General features: G+C 34.8%; 3 protein-coding genes across 3 annotated transcripts; 2 read left to right on the top strand and 1 right to left on the bottom strand.

The window, feature by feature from the left end:
- Nucleotides 1-5,618: 5,618 nt before the first annotated feature.
- Nucleotides 5,619-6,265, top strand: LOC112528107 (dirigent protein 4-like). Its single transcript, XM_025139029.1, has one exon. It carries the CDS (start codon nt 5,649-5,651, stop codon nt 6,222-6,224), a length of 576 nt encoding a protein of 191 aa, XP_024994797.1. The 5' UTR covers nt 5,619-5,648; the 3' UTR covers nt 6,225-6,265.
- A 3,269-nt stretch (nt 6,266-9,534) lies between these two features.
- LOC112527156 (dirigent protein 22-like) lies at nt 9,535-10,080 on the top strand. Its single transcript, XM_025137609.1, has one exon. It carries the CDS (start codon nt 9,535-9,537, stop codon nt 10,078-10,080), a length of 546 nt encoding a protein of 181 aa, XP_024993377.1.
- Nucleotides 10,081-11,204: 1,124 nt separating this feature from the next.
- LOC112527375 (translocase of chloroplast 120, chloroplastic-like) lies at nt 11,205-17,703 on the bottom strand. The gene is made up of 4 exons (XM_025137985.1): nt 17,560-17,703; nt 16,931-17,315; nt 13,167-16,847; nt 11,205-11,545 (listed from the first exon to the last, which is right to left on the bottom strand). The coding sequence occupies exons 2-3, from the start codon at nt 17,276-17,278 to the stop codon at nt 13,254-13,256; spliced, it is 3,942 nt and encodes a 1,313-aa protein (XP_024993753.1). The 5' UTR covers nt 17,279-17,315; nt 17,560-17,703; the 3' UTR covers nt 11,205-11,545; nt 13,167-13,253.
- Between the last annotated feature and the right edge of the window lie 1,755 nt (nt 17,704-19,458).

Genomic DNA, 19,458 nt, shown 5'->3' with positions numbered 1-19,458 from the left:
GGTTAGGCCCAATAGCGGCTTACGTGAACCCACCTTGTGGACTAGACTAATTTTATTGACTCCAGGCTGGATGGAGCGATCGTAGGATTACCCACCATGTGACCATGGTTAAATTCACGAGGAACTCGGGGTGTGTGCCTGCATGCCAGGCCGATAGTTCGTGTGGTTTGGCCACTCTACGAACATTATAGGAATTGACGGATTTTGTTTATTTTATGTTTGAAATGAGAATTGTGAAACATCTTGATTTTCTATGAATTCGGTTTAATTGAATTGTAAGTCTTCTGCATTATTATCGATGTTACTTGTTATTATTTCAAATTTATATTATAATCTGTTCACTGAGCCTCGTGTTCTTGTTTTCTGACACAGCAGGTTTCAAGTGATACTGATAGGGACGAGACTTACGGTCGAGCGTTTGACTTTTGGAAGTTTTGTAAACTTGTTTGTAGATGTATAATATTTTAAACTTATAAATAGTTGTTATAATATATTTTTGGAGTTTATTAGTAGCCTTGTAATGTTTGCGTCTTTGAATTAAGTTTCGTTAATGACATCATCTGTTCCGAATCACAAGGACGGAGATGTTACAGAAATGAATAAAAGATTAAAAGATTTGAACTCAAAAGTATATCTTCTCGAACAAAATATTTGATTAACAAGTCAACTCTTGTTGGTGTGCATCTTTTTCTATGTCAACTCTAGTAGGTGTGCATCTTTTTCTATGTCAACTCTTGCCTCGTGTTTAAAATTAGAAGTCATATATCGTGTAATGCAATGAGATACATCTTAATTTTAATGTTTTATGTTATTATTTGTCTATGTCGATTTTATAATACGGTTTTATATGACTTTAATAAAGTAATCATGTTTTTATATTTGAATAAAATTAAATTTGAAGATCATAAAAATTTATATCGATATTAGTAAATTAACAGTTTAAAAGTTCTTACTTCTTATAATTCTTTTAGTTCATTTTTTTTAGTATAATTCAATTTAGGTGTAATAACGAAATAAATTATTTTAGGTTTAATAACAAAATGATAATTTTAATTCAATCTTTTTATTATAATTCAATTTAGGTTTAATAATGAATGAATTTATTTTAGGTTTAATAATATAATTTTTATAAAGCTAATAATTAAGTATTTTTGTTAGAGTTTAATCTTTAATGATTGTCTTAATTATATTTTGGATTGTTTATATTTAAAATGAGATGTTTATCTTATATTTGATTATTTTTTATTAGTTAGTTATATGAATTCAAACATATAGCATTAAAAATGTGTAATCATGCAACATTTACTTGTAATCTTGAATTTTAAGTAACATATATCAGTAAACAACATTTGATGCATTAAAAATGATTTTTAAGATTTTAATCCAAATGTTTTATAATATAGTATAGATAATGATTAATAATCTATTTAATTTTAATTTAAAATTATTCTTTGAATAAAGTATTGGATTCGATCCAAATGTTGTGAAAATCGTGTTTTAATTGTTTACTTATTCAATTTCAATGAATGAATTTTCTAATTCAACCAACCCACATTTTCTCATGGTTTCTCCCACTAAACCCGTTACCTTTCATATATTAACTAAGGATCGATTACATGAAAGTAGTATGGTCGTATTATCCTTGAAATATGATGTCACAAAACCCATGTACATATTTAATAAAAAAAATTGTGATATAAAACTAAGGAGTTGTTTTTTTTACCTATTCTAGTTCAATTAAGAGGTATCATCTGAATCGTTAAGAGGTGAATCTTGTTTGGCAAAAAAAAAAGTGTGTCCCTTAATGGTTCTAACATCCCCTCAATGATTTTGTATCATGGGTCTCCCTTAACCATTCAACACTTAATTCTATTGTAAATAATTACTGAACAATTATATTTTATTTTACATATCATGAGAGTCTCTTAATCATTCTAATCAATTAATCGTTTTGTATCAAACCATTCAACAACTGTCTAAAATAAAATCAAAACCCTATAAAGCAAAAGACTTTATCTCCACCAAAAACCGTAGAAAATGGAGGTGGAGGATGGGATAAGAGGTAGTGGGAATGTACCACCACGTAAGGCAAAAAAACATAGTTGACGTAGAGTAGGGAGTAAATTACATTGTTTAAGTCTATTCCGTTAACTCAAAAAGCATTTTTGTCATTAATTTAAACACTTTCTTAATACACCACTCAAATGGTGCCACGTGTCTCTTTCTGATATCATATAATGCCACGTGTCACTTCCTAATAATATATAATGTCACATGTTCCCACTATGACTTTCACTTCTCTCCCCCCCCCCCCCCTCCCTCTTTGGAAAATTTACATAAATAATCATTTCATAAAATTGATTTCATTTTAGGAACTATTTTTCTCAAATATCCAAAATTCACACTTAAACTTTACGTGGAAAGGCTCATTCTATTGTAAATGGATGATTCTATAAATAGAGGTTGGACTAATTTGTTCATTTGAGAAAGTTCATTTCATTCACGTAAAATTTAGAAAGACATGCCGACTAGAGAGTTATCCCGCACCCCTATCCCCTTGAACCCTCGTTAACTTTCTCCTCTTCGGCCGTTGTTGCAGACCTCACTCCCCTAAACTCATGCACCATATTGTAGAACCTTCATCATCGTGCCCCGAGCTCCTGAGTTCTATATCCTCTACCATTGTTTAGCTCTGTTTGTGTGTCTATATATATATATATATATATATGTGTGTGTGTGTGTGTGTGTGTAGCTTGGTTCAAATACTAACCAATTTTTTTGTGTTAACTATGTTAACCAARCTCAACCAATMATATTCCATCTTTTCATTTGGTTCAAATGTAACTCATATATTAAATACAAGGGTATTTAAGTAATTTGTCATTTTATGTAACTCCCAAATAATTAATTGGGAGTTACAAATATGAAAATATCACAATTGATCATGATGCAATATTGACATTGGGGTTTCACACGTGTCCATGTTCTATAATTCACATTTATTTTAATCGACAGTTCTCATCTTTGACATATGAGCACATCAAAAATCACACAGTCTTAGATGTCGTGATTCATAAGTGTTCATGTATATTCAAGTCACTAGATGTTCATATGAATACACACACACATACACAGAACATGTGAAAACATGTGAACACGTATGAAAACACACAACCCAAGATGCCTTGGTTCATAGGTGTTCATATACATACAACAGAGTTGGCTCTTGAATATACAAAAGATGTTCATACGGCTCACATGTTGTTCATATGTCTAATCTTTTTTGTTTGATGTGGTTTGAAGATATACACAAGCTRTTCATATGTCTKACWACTCGTGTATCAAAGATAGATTACTTTTTACCTAAATACCCTTTGATATTTTGTTCACATATGTTAATTGAAAATATTAATTTAATAATTAATTTTTAAATATCATTAAACCACAACCGTTTATTATTCAAATTAACGGTCAAGATTGTTTAACAAAGTTAACACGATAATCTTGGTTATCATTTGAACCAACCCCTATATATGTATGTATGTGTGAGAACCATGTTTTTCACCATAATTGACAGATGAAATCTGTAATTCACTCTTACTTCTTCAATGATATCTTTTGAAAACAGAGATTTTATATATCATTGGTTTTAGATTGAATTACATTTTGGGTGTCTATGCTTTAATGAAAGTTACGTATGAGGTCTTTTAAGTGAATAATTATACAAATGGTCCTTATAGTATGCATTTTATAGCCAAAATGGTCCTTGATCCTAACTTTGTAAAAAAAAAGGCAGTTAAGTGAGGGGCATTTTGATTATTCTTACATTTTGCTATTTTTTTTTTATAAAAAACCTAAAAAGTATTATATTATTTATATACACACAACACACACGTGAACGTCTCACCCATCTTCTCCAATGAATCACCTCCTAGTTCTCTAATGAAGCCCAACCCTCGCACCACCTTCTGTTTCTACCCCCCCCCCCCCCCAAAAAAATAAACGTCTCTAATGGCACATAACAATTTTGTTGGTAAAATTCCAGTGTCATATGATAGAGAGAAAAAAAAAAGATAAAAAGACCAAAATGCTCCTGAGTTAACGGGTTTTTAATGGAGTTAGGATGAGAGATCAAGTCCGTAAAAAAATGCATACAGGAGGAATGTTTCCAACAATTATTTCACTTTAAGAACCCAATCTGTAATTTCTAATAAAAGCAGAGGGACTAAAAATGTAATTCATGATTTTTTTTTTATTGTAAATTACAAAATCGTCCCTAAGGTTTATGAAAAAGCTGTAAAGGCTTATTGTTATTAATTAGTGTTGTAATTTATATTTTTTTGTTAAATAAATATATATAAAAAAGTATATATCATTTTACATTACTGTGACAAATACTTTGTATTAAATTTAATATTGTTAGAAATTAATAACTAAAAGTAACCATTTAGAAATATAATCATATACAAAAATTTCATACATAATATTAGGGGTGGCAAAAAATGACCCAATCCCAAGGGCGGAACACGACTGTTGTAGTCCGGGGGGCCGAATTAAGAACATCTTCAATAGATTTTTCAAAATTAAGAAAATAAAGATTTTAGACATATTTTCAATTATTATATAATTAAATTTTTAATCTATCCTAGCATGGAGATGCAAAGGCACAGGGGCCATGGCCCCCCTATGCCCCTTAAGCCATCCGCTCTTGCCCAACCCGTTAATCCAATTCGAACCTAACCCAAAATTAATAGATTGGGTTGAGATTTTCAACCCATTTAAATAAATGGATTAATCCGCCTAACCCATTTAAGTAAATGGGTTGGGTTAGGTTGAATTTTTCGACCTGTTTTCAACTCATTTAAAATATTATATAATTTTATTTTATTCTTAATAGTATATCTAATATTCTAATTTTTAATTTTGTTTTATTCTAAATTAAAAATCCTACCGTCGTGAGATGAAACCTCAAATTTCAATCGCCTCCATTACTCTTAATCATCATGAAACCCTAAGAAAACTCTTTAGTTTATTACTCCATTATCGCCTCCAAAGTCCAATCCAACATATTTTGAACAATATATTTGTTGTGGTTGTTATTTATTCAAACTTTGAACAATTTGTTTGTATTTGTTATTGTATTTTATTCAAAAAAAATTAAACAATCTAGTCCTTTTTTATCTAAAATTTTAAAATTAAATGGGTCAACACAGGTTCAACTCATTTATTTAACAGGTTGCTTTATAAAAATTGTAAACTGTCAACCCCCTCTCAACCCATTTAGGTAACAGGTTGGGTTGGGTTGGGATTTTCAACATGTTTAATAAATGGGTTGAACCCGAACCCAATCCAACTTGACTCATTGTCACCCCTATATAACATATATGCTACAAATTAAATAAATTGTTTATATGAGTCCATAAAATTAACTGATTATTCCTTCATGATGATAATTAAATTAATATGATTAATTATAATAAAAGTTAGATAATGTAATTGTTGTTTTTAATATAATTACGTTGACTAATATATGTTGTTGACTTTTTAAAATTATTGATCAAGTCATTCTAATCACATAGAAGCTTATATATATATATATATTGTGTATAGATGGTGCATTAATTACACAGACACTTGATAAGCTACAAATGTCAAGCATGAAATCGAGTATTATTTGTGCGTGTTTCCTTGTGTTCTTCACTGCCACCTCGGTGGTGGTGAACGGAAAATATCACTCCAACACCCACATAATTGATGCTCCGACCACCATGAACAAAACGCATCTCCACTTTTTCTTCCACGACACGCTCTCCGGCGACAACCCATCCGCTGTTCTTGTAGCGAAGCCAAACGGCACGGTGGTTGAAGAAGGAAACGTACTCCCTTTTGGGGCGGTCTACGTGTTTGATGACCCGCTCACGGAGGGACCTACCCTAAATTCGAAGGTTATTGGTAATGCTCGTGGGCTCTACACGTCAACGAGTCGTGGCTCAGACTTGACCTTGTTGTTTAGCGGTGATTTTGAGTTTACGAGCGGTGAGTTTAACGGGAGTTCCATAAGCGTGTTTTCAAGGGACCCGTTGGTGGTGGAGAAAGAGGTGGCGGTGGTCGGTGGCAGAGGGAAGTTCAGGATGGCTAAAGGATTTATTTTGCTTAATGCCATTTTCTTTAATGTTACGAATGGGGATGCCATTCTTGAATGTGATGTCACCATTTTTCATTGATGTTTGGATATTAATAAAACAATTTGGGTCATTTTGTAATGGAAATAATCGGACTTCATTTTTTACTATGAATTATTTCAATTCTACTTTTTTTTTTAAATAAAGTTAAGTTGGTTTTATTTAAACATGTATGTAATGATCAATGAATACGTCAGTCGGCAGTTCAGGATTTTTGTCGAGTGAGTGCATCTTTAAGGTGGATTAAATGTCTGTAAAAGCCACAGTTTGATCTTGTGGAAAAGTCAAAGAGGTTTGTCTTTATGAAAAGTTAATTGTGTCAATTTGGAAAATAAAATACACATATTCAAATGAAATCGACCTTTAGAGCAAGTCTAATGTGTTTTTAGCCGAATTCAACCGTTTCAAAGAGAAATTTTAAGTTTTTTAATTGATTTCGATGGATTTTTCTATTTTTATAGTTGATTTTGAAGGACTTTTTTGTTTTTTGGTTGATACATCCGAAACATCCCTCAAAGTTTAGCATATAAAATTTTATATCCTAAAAATTACATTTGTAAAAATCGATTGAACAAATGCACAGAAAACGTCCTCAAAAGGAAAACCAATCAAGAACTCAACCTAAATCGAAAGCAAAAAATCAATTTCAATGGCATTAGGTTTGTTGCATCAAGAAGATAATTGGATTGGGCCATTCAAGTATTGGGCTTTTGGCTTTTTTAAGCCCACAGTTTTGACCAAGAAAAATATTCCCCGAATCAATTATGGTCTGTTTGGATCAGACAAAAATTGAATAAGGGGTTGTTTGTTTACCTCTTAATAGTTTCATTAAGAGGCAATCTCTAAATCATTAAGAGGTGAATCTTGTTTGGCAAAAAAAAAATATGTCTTTTAATGGTTTTAAAACCCTCTGAATGATTTTGTATCATAGGCCTCCCTTAACCATTAAGAACCCTAATTTCATTGTAAACAATTATCAAACAATTATATTTTAATTTGCACTATATCATGAGAGCCTGTTAATCATTCTGACCACTTAATGATTCAGCACAAAACCATTCAGCAAGTGTCAAACAGCCCCTTAATCTCTTTAATTTAAGTTAGAATGAATATTTGGATTTTAATAGAAATATAATGATTATATTATATAAAACCAAACTATTTTTCATTTATTCGTAATTCTATTAGTTACTGCTTAATACTTTAAGCCAAACATACTATTAGTTTTGGAAGCTTCATTAAGTAAATTTATGGTTTGAGGATTATTTATTTAATTCGTACAGCAAAATTGTTATTAAATACTTGGTGTTTTAACAGTATAATGTTGGATCGTGACTTTGAAGAATTTAATTAAAGCCCATGAATTTATGAATTGATATTGGGGATATTGTTTGGACAATGGTGTCTTGTCTTAAAAAAATCAGTTGAAAATTTAATATAATTGTAACCGTTGATTTGGACTGGACTGGAATAAAATATTAAACATTTATGGAAAACGATCTAATTTTACGTTAAATATCAAATTTGACATTAATACTTCAACGGGTATTAAAAATATTTAATTAATATATCATGAACAATTACAAACAATATAACTGAATTAATATTTTTTTTTCAAAAAATATATAGTTTTATTAAATCAAATACCAAGGCACTATGTACCGTTAAGGGGGCCAGCTTACAGGCCAGACCTCTCTCTGACCTGCTATAACCCCTTCCAAACCAAAACTCTAAAGGCACTTTAAGCCCTTGTCAGGCTTCCCAAACATTACGCATCAAGCCTTTGAGCAGCTTTTTCAACTCCCGTCTAATCCCTCAACATGCTCAAGAACCGAGAGCCTCCCAGGGATATAATATATATATATATATATATAGTTTCTAACAGTGAGATTCTAAGAGAATATGTAGCTTCTCTATCTAAAATTCACTCTCTTACTAGACTTTTATCGGGAATGTTGTTGGCATCGAGTAACAAGTGAGTGCCAAAAATGACTAAAATACCAAAAAAAGAAACACAAAAAACATATTTAATAAACCCAAAAAGAAAAATAAATCAACAAAACTAAAACACTCCTAAGTTAATTGAAGCTTTTTAACATATTTAGTCTCAGTGACGAAAGGATCAAATAAATTACAAACCATGAGGATAAAAATCACAATTTAACCAAAAGGACGGAACTCACAATCTTTCTCAAATCTCAAACCACATGAACGAAAATTATAGTTTACTCAAACCAGGTGGTCGTCCTGAGATTAATCGGCTCGTATAGCGGATTGGATATCCAAAATGATAGAAAAATTTCAATTTACTCCATATTTTTTATCTACTTTGAGAGGTAAGTGATGTTTTTAGCTTAACTAATGAAAAGAATGCCATACCCCACCCTTCCTTATATTTTCTTTATATTTATATCTAATGTTTTACTTTTTTTTTAAATAATTTTTAAGAATATAAATACTAAAAACATTATGTACAAATTAATAAGGATATAAAATAATTTTATTTTACAATATTGGTATTTTATTATTTTATAAATAATAAGAATGAAATAATTTAAAAGAATTTTTGAAAACTCATAATTGTTCATATGAGAGGGTTAAATTTTGAAAATACAAAGATTTATCTCAATTTTTTTTTAAATATATAAATTATCTTAAATATAATTAAGTTTTTAATCAAACAAATTATATCAAAAACAGGAATTTTATTCTCATTAATTTGATACTCATGTTGATATCTTTCTAATTTTTATCCCGATATGATTTTGCAATATGTTCATATGCGAGTATAGTTTTATTATATTATGCAACAGTTACAATTTATTCATATGTTTGAGCTTTATAAAATTAACTCATAACCAATTAATAAACATGCTCAAATCATAGGCGTTAGATCCTTAATTACTAACACAGCAAAATTATTAGAGATATATTATGTTTTATTGTATGAGTACCCTTCTTGTATATCCGTTAACCATCACCTCAAACAAAAACATACCAAACAATCACCGCAAATTAGAACACTAAACCTTAAATTTTGTTGGACGTCTTTATAATGACTTCACGGATCTCACAAAAAAGTAGGTGTTCTCACGTCATCCCAAAATATATACAATGATGGATCCATGACATAAAGTGGTGTGGTATATTGTGCATCCGCAAATTTATATTTATATATATAGATAGAGAGAGAGTTTGTTTCAAATACAAATCATCACATTTGTACAATCAATATATATATATATATATATATATATATGAGTACTTACACATTCATATTTTCAACTTGCAATTGAACACTATATATATACACAAGAAGGGATCGAGAGAAAGAGGGGGAGTAGACAGAGATATGGTGAAGCCATGCATAACCCTAATGCTAATAATCTCAATGATCCTATTGGCCAGTTGTTTGGTCCATTGCAAAATTGATCAAGACCCTTTAGCCGTAGAAGAATGGTTCAAAAAGCTGCCCAACATGACCCCAATCCATACCCACCTTCACTTCTATCTACACGATACAGTGAGTGGCACCAACCGCACCACCATGAGAATCGCCCAATCCACCATCACCTCCTTTGGGCTCACAACTGGACCTCAACCCAACTCTACCATCGTGGGTCAAGCACAAGGCATCTATGGTTCAGCATCGTTAGAGGAGTCCGATGGTCTTCTGATGACCATCAACTTGTTCTTCACCGCAGGGGATTACAACGGTAGTGCTCTGAGCCTTTTGGGGCGGAATGCGGTGTTTCATTCCTACCGTGAAATCCCGATTGTTGGTGGTTCTGGAGTTTTCAGGATGGCAAGGGGTGTTGCCACCGCAAAATCTTATTATTTTAATCTTACCTCTGGTGATACCATTGTCGAATATTACGTCATGGTTGTTCATTATTGAGTCATGTTATTGTTTTTGTTTCGAGTCAAACTTTTATTTAATATTATATGTCAAAGACAAGGGCCGGACCTAGTTCATTAGACACGATGGCGCAGATCGCCCACCTCTATGTCGTTTCTATGTCGTAAGCTAAAAAAGTGTAGGCTCATAAAAATGTAGTGGTATTATAACGTTGGGTGTTGTAAGTGTGCCTCTATTTATTGCTTATGTATATATAATTGTTTATTATATCATGTCAGCATTTTAAGTCGTTGCATGGTAAAGGAGCTTCATCCATTGATTTTTCTGCTAGAAATTTTCGAAGAACTGGTAGCAGAATACTAAATACCCGTGTATTACAAACTAGTGGTTGGTTGGTCCGGTGGTGATCGTGATGAGGCGGAGAACAACGGTGATTGACAGAGAAGGGTTTAGGTCAAGGAAGAAAAAGGGGGAACGAAAATAAGGCAGGTTGGAGTAGAAAGGGTGGACCACGAAGAAGGGAAGGCTGGAATAGGTATTGAATCGAAACTAATCGGTATTGATTCCAAGTAATGTCATATTTACAGTCTATCGATGGAATGAGTCTCATTTCGTTTTCTTTAAGAAGATAAATGACCTACTTAACTCAGCGGTTAAAGAATTGTTGTCATACAGCAAGTCATTGGTTCAAATCCAATAGTAGGTATCATATTTAAGACGATGTACTTTTGACTATTTTTTATTATAGAATTGTATTTTTATTTTCCTCTTATTTGAGCATTTACTTTGAAATCATTTCTTATTAGCGAATTGAGTTTTGAAAAATCTACGCCCATCTTTTAAACCAGTTATCATATCTAATGTGGATAGTGACATGGTATGAGAACTTATTAATTTGTCATGTACCATAATTCAAATTTACGGGTCACTTGTTTCTATAAGAGATCCCCGGTAGACTCAAACCAAGACCCGGGATCCCTAATAGACTCAAATTAACGGATATTCTTCATGAGGTTTGACCGAGGTTTGGACGTTAATCCCCGGGGGCCGGGGGCTGTTACTAAAAACCGAGGTCGGTGCCGGGGATTACAAAACCCGCCCCATCCCATGCCGTTGCCATGCCTACCGGTCAACCACTTTAAAAAATAACTAAGATATGATATGTTTCAAAACCTCTATCATTGACTACATTATTATATGAAACCAAATGGCAAACAACTTGATCAATTCACCACCACCATAAAACTTGAACCAAAACAAATTGTGCATACTACTAGAAAAAGGGGGGGAAAAGAACAAATGAAAGGACTTAGCGAGTCTCATGCTCATTATACTTCTTATGATACAATAATAGCTAAAATTCTTCTCTAAGTAACCAGCAGACCACAAGTCTCTATATCAAGCATCAAATCTACCTCTACTGCTACACTCTCTCTGTGCATTTACCAACTACACTTGCTAATGCCTCTTCCTTTTTGCCAATTATTTCAGATATCAACCCAATCTGCATCATGTTATTACAAACATATATAAGTAACAATTTCCATCACCCTTCCTCTCAACATTCAAAACAACTAACACAAACCATCTAAAGGGGGGTATTGGCTAATCCAATAGTTCAAAGGCACAGAATATTGACCAATATATAGTGTGTACCATGAGCAAAGAAAGCAAAGTCTTGGTCATGCGAGTAAAACAGAAAACCCGATTAATACAAGTGATTTCAACTTTGGAAACAGGTTTGATGCATACTCGATCTGATACACATCATGTGTGCACTTGCTCCAATTAAAGAAAAACATATTTAGTTTGAGAATACAAGATGACATGTACACATTTTGCCAATTTCAATCTTGCTATTGTTACTACAAATAACATCTAGTGATGTTTTATTCATTTTGGTCATTTAACATTTTCATTTTCCAAGTCCTATTCAGATGGAGTGTGAAGATCTGATTGTTGGTCTCAGTTAATTGATGTGAAAAAAGAGATCGAACACACAATGGAGAGTGAAAGAGAATGTCATACATAAATGGGACACGATAATATATCAGTAAGTGTGATGTGGCTATTAAATTGCGCATTTTTATGTATATCTATTGTTTTGCATATGTAAGTTTAATGGGAACGAATAACAACCTAATATGAAAATCTATTGGATGGGCTGCCTGTTACATCATATGGGATAAGATCAACAACGAAGCTTTAAAGTCAATATCAACAAGAACTGGATCCATCCCGGGCAAGCAGACGCTTATGTGTAACTGTAAACCCTCTCCACTACTCGATGCATTTGTTTATGTCAATCTCCTTCCATGTCGTAGGAAAAGAAAGACTGACTAAATACAGCAACAGCCAACTCTCTCTAGCCTTCCATTAGGCACGAAAAATCCAAAAATTCAGTAGCATCTACCAACAGTCAGGTACTCGAACCCTTAGCTTCTTTTATTTGTTTATGTATTTTTCATCCATTTTCAGTCCCATCTTCATTTCTTTACACAATAAGAAATGGGGCTCGCAATCGCATCTTCATTTCCCCATAACAAAAGGCCCCACAAAATTTTAAATGGTTAAGAGATGTTGCACTTAGTATTTTCAATCTATGCCATCATCTACTTTTCGAAGCAATGACAACATTAGGGGCCATATCATTATGTTTCTATCACAGCGTAGGCAAAATGTGTCCGACTCTGACTATGGACAGATATCATGTTTATGTCATAATTTCACACATCAGCATGTATGTGTATTTATATATAAAATATGTGATTAACTTTACTACTTAGTGTTACAGGTTGAGGAAGTCTTTCGGTTGACTACAGTTTAGATTTTGTCTAATTAAAAGGTTCACTTGCATCCACAAACATGCAAAGACCATTACATAGTGTGCATGCATCTCTTGTGTATATTCAATTTAATTAAAGAAGACTATGGTGGGATGTAATTAGACGGGCTCAAATTGGACACTGAGGTCAAGAAATCAGTTACCAGATTTAGGTTGCTCAAAACCAACAATGGCAGACAACATTAATAGGAGTACCAGAATAATTAAAACATATACACACAGAAGAAAATAAGTAGTTTGGCTGGTGAAAATAAAGCAAGTGTATGAAAGTCATACTCACATGTTCGTCATCAACTGCATGCACTCCTGTGGCATACACCACAGAACTTCCTTCAATCTCCAGATAACAGTGACCAAAAATATGTCATCAATATGCTGAATCCCGAGGCTGATAGTACCCAAGTAGCTTACTGAATAGGGGAACTAACGCAACTAATGCAATTTGAAGCTGTTCTGAGCTATTCAAGCGAACACTAACTTGTCCTGAACCCTTATTATTTAAATTGACGCGACCAATCAGATTAGTAAAGCGTCCAATAGGGATCTGAGACTGTGCATTCCATCCAAGTGCGAGATCCCCATGCCAATCCATAACTGAGAGACTTATGGTTGACAAAAACCGACCCAAAGGATAATCTTTATCTCTTAAAGTAGCCTCCAAGCTACCCCCGTAAGCAACATCACCACGACCAATAACGGCTCCTCCTGCCACAACCAACTGTCCTCGTTTATTAATCACCAACTTGTCCTCAAACTTCACTCCACCAGTTAAGGCATCACCAATGTAAGTAGCTGAAAGACCAGCCGATGCTTTGTTTTTCCTGTAATTGATGAACCTAGTTTCACTACGTAGAGTATAAGAGATCTCCTTTCCAATAGTCTGCATATCAAACGCTGCAGTGGTTGATTTGGCTTTGCCATGTTTCATTGCACTTGATACCTCCATCTGCAGATTAGCATCCTTTTTATCTTTTGTAATCTGACCAGAAAATGATACTGGTATCTTTTCTTTGAGTGCAAGCAAGTGTTCCACATTAATTCCTTCATAACCAACATCGTGATCCCAACCGTGTGGATCGAGTACAGGCCTAATGAGCCACTGGTTGGCAGAATCAAGAGCTCGATACCGATGGGCAGGATTATCTGCATCAAACGAAACAGGTAAATTCATATCCTGGACAGCAACAGGCACTGTTGCAGCACCATTACTGTCTTCTTCTACATTATTATCATTCAGATCACTTGGAAAGTTCTTAGCTGCCTCTGCCATTTTTCTCATCATCTTCCTCCGCTTCTTCTCCTCCTTCAACTGTGTCTTCATGAAGAGCTTCTCCCTATATTCCAATTCATCATAATAAGACTTCTTCTGTGCCCTACTAAGCTTTGTTAATTGGGAACTAGTCAACCGTTTGAACGGTGGTAGTTCATCATATTCCGACGATTCTTCATCAGATGACTCATCTAAATCATCATCTAAAGTGTCATCATCATCATCACCAAACTGCTCTTGAGGCAACTTCAGCTGAGGTCTTGATTGTAGAAGATTCGAAAGAATGAAAGGTAAAGGTGGTGCTCTAGTTCTGGCTGCAAAAGGCTTTCCAGGTGGAGAGTCTTGCAACTTTAGAAGCATATTGGCCTCAACCAAGATCTTTGAAGCAAACGAAAGTAGTAGCAAGTGAGGCTTCCACACTTGGCCATTTGGCAAAACTCTCTGCCCAGCCCGATTCGTTCTACATGCTGAGTGGTTCTCCACTAATGAAACAGGGTTCATAAGCCTCATATCACCAGCAGCCTGCCTGATGGCTTGCTGGACCACATGGGACCGTTGGGTCACAAACATGTCATAACTAGTGGCTGTACCATTTGGGCCTTCAGGAGGTGCTGATGCAGCATGGGTCAAGACCACAATTGCATTGAACCATATAGACTGGCCAAATATATCAGTTATAGTTCGCAGAAGAGGCATGTCACCAAAGTCTCTACTTTGCATGTCCAACCTATCAAGATACAAAACAATATCTGGAGGGGATTTTTGGATAAACCGTTTAACAGAGTGAAGGATTTTCTCGTTCTTCCTTTGATCTGCCCACGAAGGAAGAAGGCCTGGTGTGTCAATAACACGTACTTTGATACCCTGCACAGTTCCAACAACATCCTGAACTTTTTTCGTTCCCAGTTGAAAAGCATCAGTGCCAAACTTAACTTCATCAAATATTGAGTTGATGGTTGCACTTTTCCCAACTCCCGTTTTCCCAAGAACCATGATTGTGCATGAAAACTCAAGGGGTTCTTGCCCGGCTGCCTCCAATTGCTCAGCCATGGCACTAGCACGCTCAAAGCTAAATGCAGCAACACGACCTCCATTTCTACCTCGCAGTTGTTCAGCCAATCCTAATCTATACAAGACTTGGGCCACAACAACATTATGAGGAGTCTGCCCAAGTCTACGGGCAAGGCGCAAAAACTTAACCCGTATCATCTGGAGCTTTTCACGAGTGTCATCATTTTCCTCAGCCTCCCCATTTGTTGGTTCATCAATGACTTGATTTTGCAGAGGAGAAACATTCCCGTTTACCTGAGATTGCACCACACGATGAGCAGGTTCCAGTAGTGGGGCCCCACTGCCAAGACCAGCAGGGCGTGTCGGGGGTTGGGATGGAGCCGGAGTGGGAACGGTGGTAAGTTTGGAATTGGGAATGGGGGATTGGTTAGGTGGATCATGTTTTGGCTTTGGAACAGGAGTCGGAGTGGCAGTCAGAGTGGCAGCTTTTTCTGTAGATAAAGAGACACCTATAACAGGCCTCAATCCTGGTTCTTTGCTCACTGGCTTATCTTGTTTCACCTCACAATCTTTTGGCTCATTTTTTTCAGAAGGACCAGCTACGGGCTCAGAAAGCTTTACACCTACATTCCCTGCTCTCATCAAGATAACTTCATTTTGCTCATCCTCTACTACATCTAAAGGACGCCTTTCCACCTCAGGAGTTACTGTCCTTTCCTCCACGGAAACATGCATGCTGTCTTCTGAATTAAGGCTCTCTACACGATTATCATGCTTATCAATGGCTGACGTACTTCCTTGTTCCAGGTTTCTATCATTCTGATGCCCTGAAGACAGATCAATAGTTTCCTGTTCCCCTTCTTCAGTTTCTTCAACTTTCAGTTCATTCTGCATATCAAGCAAATTATTTCTTGAAATTTCAATCTTCTCCTTCTGAGTCATACTGTCATCATCTTTACCTTCAGTAACCAACATATCTTTTTCATTCACATCTTCTTGAGGTTGATCTATAACATCTCCGTTCGCTTCATCTCCTATATCACCATCTGGCTGTGTTCGGTGACTCATGGAATCTCCATTAATGCGATCTTCATGAATCACATTTTCATCCAAATCAACAATGTCTGAAACTCCATTTTCAGAATTTCCTAAGATAACAGCAACCGGCTTCTTGGTAACCTCAAGAAGATCTTCCAACATCGTTGGCTGCCCCTCATTATTATCTGCATCAGATACTTGTATGACCTCATTTACCCCAATGTCTATAACCCCATTAGTTTCCAACACATTTGGCTCATCTATGCTTACATCAATACAAGTGTTATGTTCATCAGTCACTCCCACCACTTCACTTTCATCTTTTCTACCAACCACTGACACACCAGTTTCCAACTCACTAGCTTGAGCCCTTGTAGCATCATCAGTAGTACTTTCTCCCTCGACCACCTGCACCAAATTAAGCACCTTTGCCTCACTATTACCACCATTCACAGCCTCATTAGCTTCCAATCCACTTGGCTGAATGCTGGCAGTACTGTCAAGTGCATTTCTCTCCTCAATAACCTCTGCCAAATTAAGCACTTTCCCATCTTGTCGACCACAATTCACAAGCTTGCCATCATCTATCATAATGGGTTGATCCCTGGTAATATTACCAGAAGTACTTTCCTCATCAATCACCTGCACATAGTCACCAATTAATCCAATCAATTTAACCTAATTTTACCCAAGCAAAAATAAACAAATAACTAAGATAACATTACCTTCTTCGTTATAAGTTCCTCAAAAGGATCGACATGAACCTTTTCGTTAACCATTTGTATCTCAGGAGTCCCACATGCATCATCAAACTTCTCTACTTGGCCCGCATTTACGCTCCCATCTAACTCTAAAGAAACACCCAAATCCCCACCATTCTCACCACTTTCATCTTCACTACCAACAAGAACTTCTTCCACCTCCACTGTTGCCGATACGCTATCAACAAAACCACTTGCCTCCTCGAAAACATCATCAGTTCCCACACCCTTCACCCCATCTCCCAACACATCTACATCAAATTGCTCTACTTTTGACTTCAGTTGTTCCACCTTACTCACGCCATTTTCCATCACAACCCCTCAAAATCTATCCCGAAACCCTGGATCCCTAAAAACCCATAAATGAAAAACCCTAAATTAGCGAAAAACAAACAACCGCCCACAAATATTCAATTAATTAGCAAAACTAATACAATCAAACAGAATTCATTTCAGACATCAAATAGATCTATATTCAACAAATCCACATCAAATTCAAACTTCAACATCAATTCCGAGTACCAACTAGGGTTTTACGAAACAAACAGATTGACAATCAAGCACATAAAGAGGAGAGGGATGTAAAGCAATACCTGAACGTATAAGATTGACGTTGAGGATAAGAAAAGGTGAAAAAAAAAATAAGGGGGTGGGGGGTTTTGTTCGAGGAGAAAATGGAAAGAGCAAAAAGGAGAGAAATCGCAGAATTCTATCACACTCCTGGTTCGAGCTAATATGCTATATCTACGCACACACCTAACCAGTTTTGTTGCCAAAGGCTATGAGATCGTACGGTTGAGAATGGTTGATCGGGGTAATCGTTGAGGAAGGGGGTGACGCCATATATGAGAGAGAAGGTCTTAACAATTTTTTAATCTTTTATCTTTCTTTAATCCGATTGGATAAAAGAAATTTAGAGAAAACTACAAATTTGGTCCCTATGGTTTGTCGAAATTAATATTTTTTGTTTTTGCAGTATTAAAATTACAAGATGGTCATCGTGATTTACAAAAACATCTAGATTTGATAACGGTCGTTAGAAAATTTAGTAGCCGAGGAGTATTTTCGCTCTTTTTTTGTTCTTTACCCAATCAAAATCAATTTTACGACTTCTTCACTGTGGTTTTTGATTAAGTAAAAAAACTAAAAAATCGATATAATGATGAAAATATCTCTCATTTAACGAAATTTCTATTTTTTTACAAACTATGATAACCATCTTGTAATTTCGAAATTAGAACCATAAAAACTAAATTTGTAATTTACTTAAAATTTTATATATAAGTGGAAATATACAGTTATTAAAGAAACAACAGATGAAAAGTACAAAGTGACGGAGACCTATTTTGCAAAAATAGATTCAATTCATAACAACCCCAGTAAACATATGGTCCCCAAAAACTAAGAAACTAGAGCCCAATGAAAAAGGTTACAACCCAAAGAATCAGTTAAAAGTCGAAAAGAATAAAAAGACAAACCCGAAAGCTATAAAGCAGCAATTGAAGACAAAAAAAAAATGAAAACCATCACCTTAAAACTACAACCAAAACACTCGTGAGCTATTAGAAGGTAACGTAGCACCACTCGGACTAGGATAACTCGAAGTCGTTTAACCAAGTTGGAACCCAAAAAAATGATAGTAATTGTACCTCCAAACTCAAGTCGTGATTAGCATTTTGATTTTCCTTCCTTGAACGTTTGAAGATAGAAGGGGGGGGGGGGGGGGGGGTGGCGAGGACAACATCTAGAGAACTACAAAACAAAATTCTAAAATAACTACTCAGGGACGGACCCATTATTTTTTTCAAACGGTGGTACCATTTGATCATAAGAAAAAAATATTGGGAAATTTTTCAAACGTTGGCACCGTTTGACTATAAGAAACAAATATACGGGGAAAAAAAATCAAAGGGTGACACCATTTGATTAAGAAAATGGCACTAACAGGATTCGAACTTGGGTGTGGGGTGGAATAAAAATTAAAAACCCTGCAAACCAACTCTACCAAATAAAATTTGTTCTCATTGTAGTTTTAAAATACATACGGTAACATACAACAAATTAATACGGTTGCACCGTTCACGAAACCTAATTTTTTTACTCTTCGACGAAGAAATAATACGGTGACACGTGCCACCTATACCATAAGCCTAGGTCCGTCCATGTAACTATTTATGACTTGTTATCATTTCAAAAAAAAAAAATTTTTGATTTGATTTTTATTAATAATAGTATATTCTCTGTTATTGTTACAAAATATTTCTTGTTAACAGAATATAATCATACATGTGTTTCTTGTAACAAATATAATAGCTTTTAGAGTAAATTGCAATTTTTGGTCCCCGTTGTTTGTTAGTTTTCTCGGATTAGATTCCTATAAAAGTTTTATTGTAAGAAAACCCTTGTTGTATGCAAAATTGTTCAGCTTTGGTCCTTGAGGCTAACAAAGGTTTAAAATAGCCGTTAAGTCAAGATATTTTTGTCATTTTACT

This window comes from Cynara cardunculus (genome assembly GCF_001531365.2).
Source record: "Cynara cardunculus var. scolymus isolate 2C chromosome LG 15, CcrdV1, whole genome shotgun sequence".
Lineage (NCBI taxonomy): Eukaryota > Viridiplantae > Streptophyta > Magnoliopsida > Asterales > Asteraceae > Cynara > Cynara cardunculus.
This window is presented reverse-complemented; position numbering and strand designations above follow the sequence as displayed.